This window comes from Ictalurus furcatus, chromosome 27 (genome assembly GCF_023375685.1).
Source record: "Ictalurus furcatus strain D&B chromosome 27, Billie_1.0, whole genome shotgun sequence".
NCBI lineage: Eukaryota > Metazoa > Chordata > Actinopteri > Siluriformes > Ictaluridae > Ictalurus > Ictalurus furcatus.
In genome coordinates this window covers 8,553,389-8,565,977 of record NC_071281.1, presented here as the reverse complement: position 1 = coordinate 8,565,977, position 12,589 = coordinate 8,553,389, and the positions used below count along the sequence as shown (strand labels likewise).

General features: G+C 41.9%; 1 protein-coding gene across 6 annotated transcripts in view; it reads left to right on the top strand.

Moving 5' to 3' along the window:
- Positions 1-11,038, top strand: part of tcf12 (transcription factor 12) — a 96,011-nt gene extending 84,973 nt beyond the window's left edge. For 4 of the 6 annotated variants that reach the window (XM_053617399.1, XM_053617400.1, XM_053617401.1 and 1 more), the window contains 7 exons: positions 1,690-1,763; positions 3,174-3,365; positions 6,631-6,769; positions 6,894-7,059; positions 7,230-7,462; positions 7,881-8,034; positions 8,324-11,038. In XM_053617399.1, the coding sequence (XP_053473374.1) occupies positions 1,690-1,763; positions 3,174-3,365; positions 6,631-6,769; positions 6,894-7,059; positions 7,230-7,462; positions 7,881-8,023 (947 nt within the window). In that variant the 3' untranslated portion in view covers positions 8,024-8,034; positions 8,324-11,038. Of the gene's footprint in view, positions 1-1,689; positions 1,764-2,580; positions 2,653-3,173; positions 3,366-6,630; positions 6,770-6,893; positions 7,060-7,229; positions 7,463-7,880; positions 8,035-8,323 lie in introns of all 6 variants that reach the window. The other 2 variants (XM_053617405.1, XM_053617402.1) reach the window with 2 other exon arrangements.
- The last annotated feature ends 1,551 nt before the right edge of the window (positions 11,039-12,589 follow it).

Genomic DNA, 12,589 nt, shown 5'->3' with positions numbered 1-12,589 from the left:
CCTGAAATCACCACCAATTTGTGCCATTAAGTCAATTTCGACTCTGTGCATGTAGTCAAAGCGTCCTTTGTTGTGAGTTTGAAGGGTTTTTTTTTATTTTTATCAGTGGAGCAGCTATTCTTAGACAGCGCTGCGGAATGTGCCATGATGTTATGATTAAGCACAAACACCTACATCTGTTCTTCAGGATTAGTTCTTTAACTGAAGTATTAGGCATCTCTGCAGCACAGACCTGTTCCTCTGCTGCAGCTTCTAGCCAATTAGAACACGTGGGATACGGTGCGTGCACACTCATTTGTCTTATGTGGTCATTGGTGAGAGAGGGCCTTATTAAACACTGTGCTCTTCATGTGCACAGGAGAAAAAAGAGCAAGCCTCGTCATTTCCTGCCCCAAAGTCATTTTTAATAGCCCATTAATGAAAGTCTGTTTCTCAGGGCTTTCAGGAAGAGGATGCCCCCAGACGGGGCCCTGCTCGCAGTTTTGAGAGATTGTATGGTTGGAAAGTTCTTACTTAAACATTCCCACCAAGGGGAGTGAGGGAGAAGTCCTCCTAGTGGTGTGGGGTGATGAAGGTTCATCCCTTTTGCTTTCTTTAAAGAATATCTCTAAGCAGATATGAGATTGAGAAGGCAAGATGCAAGAGTGAGCCACAACCGCATGCAAGCAGAAGTTTGTAGTGCACGTAGAGCATGATTAGGTTTGATCCTGCTATGGAGACTGGAGTCAGGTTGGACCAGAGCTCAGGCACTCTGTAATTGGCACTCAACCACTAAAGTAAATAACCTGCGAGTTGTGTTTAGGTCCATCGTCATTAGGGATGTTTGACCTTTTTTTTATTAGATACTCAAAAACGCGCACAATCCTTGGGCGATGCATGACTTCCTGTAGCTTCTTGTTTGCCAGTTGGAGAGCAGTATTATACATAATTGAAAGTAAGAAAGACGAGAGGGGAAAATAACCCCCTCCTTTTTGATTTGTGATTAGCAGATGTGGATTCCTTTAGAGAGAAGATGATTTATGGCCAGTCAGAATCATTGCACTTAGACTAACAGCAGACCTCAGTAATTTACATTACAGATGAGTTACAGAACTCATTACAATGCTGAAATCAGGCACACACGCACGTTTGCATAACACACAGGCATGACCGAAAATACACCACCTTCGTTTTTATTTTGTGTTTTGGTTTGTTTTACATGTGTTTGTCTGCGTGTGTTCATGACCTAAAGACCTTTTGAGCTGTGAGATCCTTTTGGGTCTAGAACTTGGTCTTTTCCAAGCAGTGGCGTTGCAATCAGTCTCAGGGGAAGTAAGACAGCGTCTGAGCCAAAGCTCTTATCTGCATCCTGCATTGTTCTCACAGCATTTTTAGCCATGACTTCATTAATGAGCGGAAGTAGTGCACGTCCCTCAGTGCTGCAGTGGGTGGTGGTACAGCCCACGACCCCTCTCATGTTGCAGGATGTAGCTTAGTCATAGGAAATGATGCATCTGGACCTGAGAGGAAAACAGCCCACATGGAGAATAGCCTGAATTGCACGGAAGGGGAAATGAGCTTTGGCCTCTGTTGGGAAGTGGCCTGAAGTGTTGATCAGCCATTTCTTGGCTCTGTGTGGAAACTAGGAAATCCCACATTCGATAACTTCTCACTGTCTCCTTTTCTTTCTTCTTTTTTCTTCCTCCACAGGTACTACCCAGTGGCCCCGTGCAGCCGGACAGACCCCGTCTTCCCCGAGTTATGAGAACTCTCTCCACTCTCTGGTATGAGCCCCTTCTCTCTCGTTTCCTCCCCTCCCCCTCACAATGAGCACTATTTAATGGACACTGCAAGAGTGGATGCCTGGCTGCTGGAGGGTCGGGGGTAGCATTACACACACATTCCTGAATGACAAATGTCAGAATGGTTTTGAGGGGGAGCGTGATACAGAACAATACTCATCCCTTGGGGCGTGTCTCCTGCCATCTGTCTGCTCTGGAGAATGCTGAGTGGGGATTGGCTAGGGTGTGTGTAGGGGAGCGTGGGGATTGGGTGTAGGATTTAGGGGGGTGAGGATTGGCTAGGCTGTGTTTAGAGTGGTGGTGGGGAGTGGAGATGATGATTGGCAGCTGTTGCATAGGAGTAGTGCTTCTGGATTCCAGGGCTGACCGGGGAGGAGAACCTTGATTTGGGGGGGGGGGGTCACTTTTCTCTCTCTCTCTCACACACACATGCCTGCTTCCCACATCATGCATTCACACCATGGGGTGTGTAAGACAAATATTTACACATGCACTTTAAGTGCCACCTGTGGCTACATTTTTGTCAAGTGTCTGATTTGGTGGTGTGGGTTACTACGGACAGTAGCAATACAATACAGTGAAAACGGCCAAGATTGGACCAGAAGGTTGTTAATCACCACCAGTTCCTTAAACAGGAACTCCTGATGTATATACTTAAGTAGCTTCACGCCCTTTCTTTAGCTATGTATGTATCTTTCTCCCTTCTTGCCTTTCTACCGCTCGCTGTTTCTCGCTCTCTGCTTGTCCATGTGTCAGTTTGTAACTGTCTCACTGCTCTCCCGTTCCTATCTGACTTTAGAAAAATCGTGTGCATCAGCAGCTGCATGAGCATCTCCAGGATGCCATGTCCTTCTTAAAGGATGTCTGTGAGGTATCCCTGCTTTTTTAGCTGCCGTACTTGTCCATCACTTGTCTCCTCACTATGTGCTGTTTCTTTCCTTTCTCATCAGCCTTGCTATGATTCAGTCTGACCATGTTTTTTTTTTTACCCCACATCATTTCATTTTTGTTATATTCATGATTTCTTTTAGCTTGTAATAGCCACATGTGTTAGTCTTAATGAGCAAAAAGAACAAAAAACACGCATTCATACTATCATATGCTAGAAGAATCTGTTTTTTCTTTGGTTTGTCATTTTGAAGGCATCTGGGTGCATGTATGACTTCCATTGGGTTCACATGGGTAGACATCTCATTTTTTAGTTTTTTTTTTTCTCCATAAATTTCATTACTTTCAGTTCTATTCTGCATTGCTGTATAATTTAATGCAGTATTTCTTTTTAATAATGTCCATATATTTAGACACTGCTCTCATCTCTCTCTCTCTCTCTCTCTGTCTCTCTCATCCTCCTATCCTCTCCCTCCCTTTGTTTCCATCTCTGTCCTTTTCCAGTCTCGGATGGAGGATCGTTTGGACAGACTAGATGATGCGATCCATGTCCTCCGGAACCACGCCGTAGGTTCTACCGCCTCTCTGCCCAGTGACATCCACAGTTTGCTGGGACAGACACACAACGGACCAATCACAGCCATCGGCACCAACTTCCCCACGTCCGGATTGGTCACCAGCAGGACAGCATCTATGGTAACAATCACCGTGTTTATTCTGCCTGGAAAACAATAACCTATTTGTTTCAGAGCTTTCTCTGAACTTTTTTTTTTTTTTTTTTTTTTTAAATTTCTGCTAAGTTCAAAGTCCCCCATCAATCAATGGCAGTTGTTTAAACAAAATTTAAGCCAATCAGCAAAATATGTCCGCTTTTGAGTCAGTTGCAGACATAGAAAGGAACGCGCTTTTTCATTGTGCTTCTCCAAATAGGCTAATAAACAAGGCAGAGCCACCTGTTTAAAATGAAGCCTCAGTCATGTGCTGAGACGGAACCATTTTCCACAGAGGACCATTTAACTTAAACCCACATACTTTCCATATGCGTAATGGCTGGCCCAGGGCGCTCTCTCTCTCGCTCTCTCTCTCTCTCACTCTCTCTCCTCAAGCTTAGCACAGTACTGATGGATGGGAAAAGCAGGCGAGGTGGGCTGGAGTTTAGCACTGCCCTGGAACAGTTCAGCAACTCAGGCTGTGGGGACTGGAGTAATGTGTGTTTTGCTAAAACACAGCATATAAACTCACTCCCTCCTCCCTCATCTTCACACATGCATTCCCTGCAGCAGAGAGCACAGCTGTAGGGAAAGAAACAGAGGAGACTAATGTTTTCAAATTAATCCCCCTGCTCAAGGATATAATCCAGGACACATCTTTGTGCTTTTCCTTATAAAATGTCCACATTAGTCTCTGGAAGGATGGGAAATATTCTCACTATGAAATTCCTTGTGAAAGCAATTTATTATATTAGTAAATCAATCTTGGTGCCTTTGGGATTAAATGTGCTTGTAAGATTTAGCCTGTAAGACTTTAATCACATATTACGGTCATTCATAAAAAAAAGTTTGCTCCGTACTTGATTGAGTGGATGTAGCCCTTATACACATCGTTTTTGCTGAGTGTCCCACGCTGTTACTCAGCTCTCATCAATGCTCATTAGAGCTGACTAAGAGTATTGAAATAGAATCAGACCCGGATGGAGTAAAAGTTCTCTGATTGGCTCTTTAGCCAAGTGCATCAGTGCAGGAGGAAAAAATAAATAAAGACAGCAAATCATGTACAGAATCTTTTACAGCAATGTTTGTGTTTGAATTATCATAATAATCATGTTCTGTAGTTGTATGAAAAAGGTCAATAGATAGTTTTATAGGCTACATTCAAGTCCACATACTAACACACTTACTACTATAACAGCATAATTGGCATAGACTACATTTTATAGTACAATAATATGCAATTTGGCACAAAAAAACAGGATTTTTTTTGGTTAAGATGCTGGGGCTTTAATTGAATTGTTTTATTATTACAAGTACAGTTATGTCATTTCAGACAGATGCAGCATTTGGGTGACTTTAGTTTTAGTAACATTGGCTTGATGTGCTGTTTAGTTTCCAGTCATACATGCAGTTATATTCAGAGCTACGTCCATGTGGCATGTGTGTACCGATTGAAATCAGCGTGAACCCGAAAGAAAGCCTCTCGAGCAAAGCAGACAGCTTCAGTTCTCCATTAAACTTTCCACACTAACGATAATGTCGTCCTCATCCCAACAGAACCAAAGCTCTCATCTCACCCATGTCATAATTCCATTTCGAGGAGAAAATCTGAGGCCTGGATGTGATTTCAGTATCAAAGCCTCTGGCTTAGTGGCTTAGTGTGTGTATTAGAACCGGAGATTGAGAGACGGATCAGTGCTACGATGACCTGTTTATGTCCCTGTAAGAAGGGCTCTGTGTAACTGCTGTCAATGAACTGTGTACTCATACATATACCAACAGAGCTCTCCCTCTCCAACACACATGCACGCACGCACATAACCCCCCCCCCCCCCCCACACACACACCCACAGAAATACTCACTATAAGACAAAACCCTGATTCAGCATGGCTAATACACATGCTTTTATTCTGGCTTCACACACACAGTTCACACACACCCCCTTGCTGTCTATCTCTTTGCCCTATTTCTTAACAACTCAGGAAATCTGACACCTCGGATGAGGGTGTGTGTCTGTGTGTGTTTGTGTGTGACCTAAGTCTCCAGCTGTATGGTAATCAAGCCCGAAAATGGCTGCCTTCTTTGGCTGGCGGCCCCCTCGGCTCCTCCTCCTCCAGCCCAGACAAAGAGTTGTTTGGCCACCTGTTGAGAGCGGAGCTGAGATTAGTGCGTGCTGCTGGGGGAGGACGGGGGCTTTGTCGGGGTTAACAGAGGCCAACAGTGATTTAGGATCACATTCCTAAAGGAAAAAGGGGAAAGAGCCACCCCACCTCTTTCGTCTTCTGTGTCCATTCCTCTCGATGTTGTTCCTGTTGCTGCTCGTAAGGGAAACAGGATCTGTGGGGGAGCGAGTGGATCCCTGCGGTGGAGATACAGGAGCGAAGTGGCCTTTCTGACTCCCTGAAGGAGACAAGTAGCAGAAAAGCTGGCAGCAAATCGCTCTGGGTTTAGTGTGCTCTGAAGCAGCCACTCTCTGGCCCTCTTGCCAATAGCTTGATCAAATCCAGACCCACAAGAAACCAATGTTAGTAAAAACCTGCTGTAATCTGCAGCGGACATGGAAATACTAAAGACGCTTACTGTTCTGTTTGACAAAAATGGTTTCCTGGATTTGGTCTTTGATGACTGTGAAACAGAGGAAGTGCTTGTTTTAATGTGTGGGTGAGATTTCTGAACGTACACCATCCATTCTTCAATTGGATTAGTCTGGCGCTTCAGTTTCCACATCTTAATCAGGCAGTAACCGCAGTTCAACGTCATGTTACTGTTTAACTTGTGTTCACAATGTACAAACAGAGAAAGAAAGCGAAAACCGATTTTCCAACGAACATTCTATGAAAGAGATGGCTACGGGTAGAAAAAAGGGGCAGAGCACAAAACAGTGAGCAAGACTGAAAAGGAAGCATCTCTTAATAAAAAGACAGTGCGTGTGTTAGTAGTAATGTTTCCTGTGTAGTTGACTGGAACTACTGCATGTCTTTGGGAGCATGTGGTTTAGGCTGTAAAGGTCGTTCTTTGTGCTGTGAGCAGCAATCGGTTCTTCAGAGGCGAGGTCATGCGCTACAGTAGGAACAGGAAAGCCTGCCGCAGCTCTTTGTTGTGGAATCTCAGGCACTGTGCATAACTCTTTAGTTTGAATGTAAATGAAGTTTCTTCTCTTCTGCTTCATGATCACTTTATGATCAGAAAGACCCTTGATGTTGAAGTTCTGTTCTCTGGCTCATGTTCTTATGGTGATGTGTCCTGACAGGGTCCTGCTCATCGTGAAGAGACAGCCAGTCTGAACGCGAACCACACAGGGCTGCAGAGCACCCCCGGGCCGGCCTCTAGCGCCGAGCTCAATCACCAGGCTGACACTTTCAGAGGTTCCCAGTCTTTTGCTCTCAAATGTAATCATTTTAATAAACCTATTCTTACCAAACATTAGTATGCTACCTGCAGTATGTAAAGTGGCGTATAGATCATAACATTGGGGTGTGTGTGTGTGTGCGCGCATGCATGCTTTAAACACAGGCCTCTCTGGTAGCCTGGCATCTCAGGTGGCTTCAGCTCTGGAGCTTAAAATTGAGAATCAGGACAAAGACGACATGCATGATAACCACTCATCTGATGACATCAAGTCTGATGACGAGAGTGATAAAAGGGACATTAAGACGCCTAGAGGAGGGACTCGAACAAGGTATGCTATACCTAGGCAGCCCACATAGTTCCCTTTACATTTCTTGTGCAAGTTAATGTATTCTTACCGATTTATAATCACAAACAAGCATACACTTTCCAAAATCAACTGACTATTGTGTGGTTTCCTACCAGCCTGACTCTAGCATTTGTTCCTGTTTGTCTCCACAGCAGCATTAATGAGGACGAGGACCTGAACCCGGAGCAGAAGGCGGAGCGTGAACGTGAGAGGAGAATGGCCAACAACGCACGAGAGCGGCTGAGAGTGAGAGACATCAACGAGGCGTTTAAGGAGCTGGGCCGCATGTGCCAGCTGCACTTGAAGAGTGAGAAGCCCCAGACCAAACTGCTCATCCTGCACCAGGCCGTTGCAGTCATCCTCAGCCTGGAGCAGCAAGTCAGGGGTCAGTCACTCTCCTACCTATACTACTACCCATGTATTGGATTTTCATAGGGTTTGGATTAATACCCAATCAGATATTAACGCTATAATTTCATAGTAACACAGACAGCGAATGTTAACAGTAGTGCTACACTATGCACAAAATAATGGGAAAATTCAACTGATGTAGAGTCAGGCTGCAATATAATGATATTGTATTATATATAGTGCAGTGAAATAAATGCTCAATAAAGTGTTAATTAAGATTCAGCTGAGCTGAAAGTGCAACTCAATCTGTTCTAAGTGAACTAAAAAAAAAAATTTTTTTTAATTGCAACTTTTAGAGACACTTCCTCCACAGTGGGAGGTTTAGTTAAAATTAATCAAATTCTTACAGAGAGTGTAAAGCTTATTTTGTTGTGTTAATGTCTCCCATCCAGAGCGGAACCTTAACCCCAAAGCAGCCTGCCTTAAGAGGAGAGAGGAGGAGAAGGTTTCTGGTGTTTCGGGGGAACCGCAGCAGACTCATCCATCCGTTCACCCCGGGCTTACAGACACATCCAACCCCATGGGCCATTTGTGAGCACTAGGCAGGTAAGCTCAGTGATGGCGATGTGTTTGCAGTAAAGTAACACTTTAGTATTGCCATTATGTTGAGAATAGAATAGAGTAACATTAAGAATGTTGATTAAGAAAATGGAGTTTTTTTGTTTTTTCTTTGTTTTTGTTTTTTTTTTGTTTTTTTTTTTGTTGTTACTCTTCACCTAACGCATATTTGAGAATGCAAATTTTTTTATTTATTTTTTTTATTCTAAGGTCGTGTAAAACAATTTGTTTGACACTGATCTAATCCCACTCATCATTTCTTCATTTGAACTTTCAGATCAAAGTGATGCAGAGGGAGTGTGTAAGATTGCATTGGTGACCTTGCTATCCAAGGGCAGACAGGACTCACAGCTTGTGACACAAATTTGAAAAGACAGACAGAGACCACTCCAAGCTAAATTCCAGTCAAGCGACCCTGAGCTCGAAGAAAACTGGCAAACGCCGAACTTCCTCCAAAGTCCAAAATTGTATAGCAAATTTCTGCCCACGAGAAACATTCTCACAAAAACCCGAAAGCCCTTCAGCACATATCACTGTCTGCAAAGCAGTGTGTCACATCTGTACAATCAGAGACTGTCGCAGTCCCCCTCCACCCTCCATGTGGAAGTTGCATTGTGCCTAAACTGAATTGACGAATGCATTGTAACAGCAATTGTTTTTCTTTTTTTTTGTTGTTGTTTTTTTTGTTCGTTTTTTTTTTTTTTTTTTTGTTATTGTTTTTTTTTTCTATTTATTATGTTACTGAACTATAAAGTCTATGTTTAAAGGGAAAGTTATGACATTGCTTTAAGAAGCTGTTTGGCATTTCAGTAGATCTTCAGTTTGCCGAGCTCTGAGTGATTCTGCTGGAGCAACACTGTGGAAATGATGCTCTGGGCCACATCACAGATTTAAAGCATCCAACTAGGATAAGAGCCTCTCATGTCTGTGGCGTTTTTGAAATGATCAAAGTCTCAAATGTCCTCCCCTTTGTTTGTCTAGGAAAAAAAAAAAGAATAAGAAATAATATATTATTTATATTTATGATAGATTCATTCCACGAACAACAGCATGAGAAACCAAAACTACCTAATGATGCATGTTTAGTTGAGACTCCAGGAACGCAGACTGTTTAGTGTAGTGGAGAGACGAGCGTGTTTTTTTGCTCCTTCCTCTGTCCTGCAGATGCAAGGCCCAGATGGCAAACTGGAGCTTTACTGAAAGGTCAGAGGTCAACCACAGGCTGACATGTTTATAGTCATTAGTAAGTAGTTCAAGTACAGAGAGCAGACCATTTACTAAACCCTAGCATTCCCTGCATACTTCATAGTGTCTTAACCGAAGGAAAGAAGGACTTCTCACGAGTTCCTTTGAATTCTTCAGCCATATAGTGTTAAATGGGAAGAAAATGGCAGATTTCCATTTATTGCAGTTTGTTGGTTTTTCTGATCTTACATTATTTGGTCTCTGCTTAGTTGAACAGCAGTGGTCTTCTATGCTTAGCCTCAAGCTGAGAAATTAGACATAGCTAATATCAGACAGAGTAGACTCAAAACGATGACCACAGCATCACCTGGCCTGAATTGAAGTTTTGCTTGATTTTCTTTCTGTCTAAAACCAGTAACATATAAAAAAAAAAAAAAAAAAAGACAAAAATCACAAAAAAAATCATTACTCTAAGTAACCACATCGTTATATGTTTATTTGTAATTGTATACAAAGCATCTTTCTAGGCTTCATAGTAAAGCGTATATTGTCCTGTGTGAAAATAGAAGAAAGATATTCTAAGTTACTTAGGATGGATTTGTCTCTCCCCCAAAGCAGTGAAGTACTTGATACAGTGGTGTGTGTGTGTGTGTGTGTGTGTGTGTGTGTGTGTGTGTGCGCGCACAATGCCCGAAATTCAATCGCTGTAACAAGAAAATCAGCAACCAGGCGAAACCATGAACAAAAGCATTTTTTTTTATATCAAGAATCAACATCGTCTTTTTTTTTCAGTGTATTTTTTCTTATTGAACATATTTTGGGTCTTAATTCTTTCTCTTTAGATTCGTCCTTTCCCTCTCCCCCTTGTCTTCCATATGCATGCTCAACTCCTCAAACAAAACTGCCACATCAGAAAGACAAAGTCTGAAGAACAAAACGCTATTGCAGAAATCTAGACTGGATCTCAGTATTTTAAATCTGATTTCTATTTACTCTCCCTCCAGCCCCCGATCCTTTTTGTTTTCTTTTCTTTTTCCGCCCTTTTTCGAAATCCTCATATCTATATTCGTCTTTGTGGCCTTGTTATACATTTCAGTATTGAAGAGAGTGTTGTTGCTGGCTGAGGTCGATCGAGGTTCTGTCATCTTTGTTAGTTGTCCTGTTTTCCTTTTTTTTTCTGCTTTTTTTTCTGCCTTTTTTTTTTTATTCCTTTGCTCCTCTGTTGGATATGTTAGACTTTGCTGTATGCCCTGATGCTTTCCCTCATAAAAAGTATATGAAAAGGATAAAAAAAAAAAGAAGAAAAAACAACATTTGGCTTATTTTTCACTGTAGTTAGCCTTTTATACAATAATATTGTAAGAACATTTCTTGAATTCTAAATATTACTCTTTCTAGATTTTTGAAATCAAAAGTTTTGAGTAAAAAGTTTCTTACTTTATTTTACTATATTAGATAGTAAAAAAAAAAAAAAGTACGGTTATTTACAATAACCTGTCCACTATTATTGAGAATTTATGAATAGCATCTTAAGAGCATAAAGTAGGATTGTAGCTCGAGGTGTAGTGTGTATGGGGTGTTGTACGAGCTTGATGTTCTATAGGATGTGCTCTCATCTCTGGCTCTAGTCTGCATTGTTGGTGGATTAACAGATTTGTACCCCTGTCCAAATCCAAGGTATTGTCGAACATCAAGATTAAAAGAAACCAGCAGCAAGAAGTAAATTTCTTTTCTGTCTCTGTAACAGAAAACTCAATATGTATATAACATTTATGTAGCAATAAATGTGCCATCTTTTTTATCAAGACTGTACGTGCGTTTTATTTCCTTCTCTTGACAAACTCTTTCCTGTTTTACCTTCCAGTGCTTTTCATTTATTAATTGAAACCTCATGTATGTTTGTTGAGCTTGTGTACAAAAATGTATTCATAAGATAGGGTTCTTACGTATACAGTCCTGCCACAGCATCTCCTCTTTAGAAGACTTTTCTACAGTGGATTTAGGCCAAATGAAGGACTCTGTGCAACTCCATGCAAGAGTATGTTTTATACTATGTAACTGATTTTTTTTGAAGGCATATCAGTGGACCATTGTAGTCTGTATCAAAAGAAGTACTATGGAGCATATGTTTCTATTTTTAATAAAGTGTGATAGCAGCAAGCCTGCATCGAGTGCCATGTTTTTTTTTTTTAAGTCTGTCTCGCACAACGTTCCAGTTCTTATCCTTTTTAATTTTTTTTTTGGAAGAGACTGAATCAGTTCATTTGCTTTTCAATTATTTATTTATTTTTTTGAAGTGAGGTGTGAATGTGAATCTGTCTTTAACTTGATCATCTTTACTATCACCCAAGCACATCCATGTTGGACTGGAACACAATATAAAAAGATGAATCTCATCTAATCTTCATTCATTGTTCTCTGTTCTTTAAGCTCAGTGGTGGTCACAATGTCCTCAATTGTCACCTCTTATTTTTCCTTAGTGCACTGGTGTATCATGGACAGGAACTACACAGACCCTGTCTCATCAGTGCGTGTTTGTGCACTGACATCAGTCCTGGCTGTCCAATTAAAAGACTAAACTGGTTGTCTCACAGGCCCAACACATCTGGCTCACATTATCTTTCTGTACATGTGAGTGCAAGATGGTTTCTCATCGCGTCCATGCCGTGTTGATGGGTCTCTGAAACTGGAGTCCTGCGACTCAGCATGTCCAAGTCAGTAAAACTTGGACTGGAAGCTCGTGCTGTCGTCCTTCCAGCGCGACACCTCATCTGTGGCTCAGAGAGGGTGGGAGCGCTTTGCCTCATTTCCTCTCTGTGCTTTGTGTGTGCGCTCCTTCCTGACTTTAACATGCCTTTACGTGTTTACTTGCGGTCACCTAGTGAAATAGCATGTTTTCTGTGAGCGCCAGACCACCAGGCCTGAGCTCTGGTGTGTTTGGCTAAGACGAGCCAGACAGCCATCTTGGCTCACATTAATGCCGTGTGATCATGCGCTGCCATGCGCAGGAGCATATCCTTGCTGGATAGTCGGTTTGACTTGGTATTTATTTCTCTTGGCTGGACATTTACATTTATATATTTGGCAGAGACTTTTGAACCAAAACAACTTCAATTCAAGCACAAGCCTGAGCGGTCAAGACGAGAAGAGTAGGTGAAATTTAAACCATCCAGTCACCTGCACAGTACCTCAGCCACTGGGTTACCCATGAACAGATTTCCAGTCCATGTCATCTTAGTGGCTAAATATTTGCTTTCATAATATATCCTTAAAGTCACCCTAAACCTTTTAAAATGTGATTTAATCATAATACATTTGAGTGCACAGACTTGGCCACAACATTGTTTTCAGGAGCGGG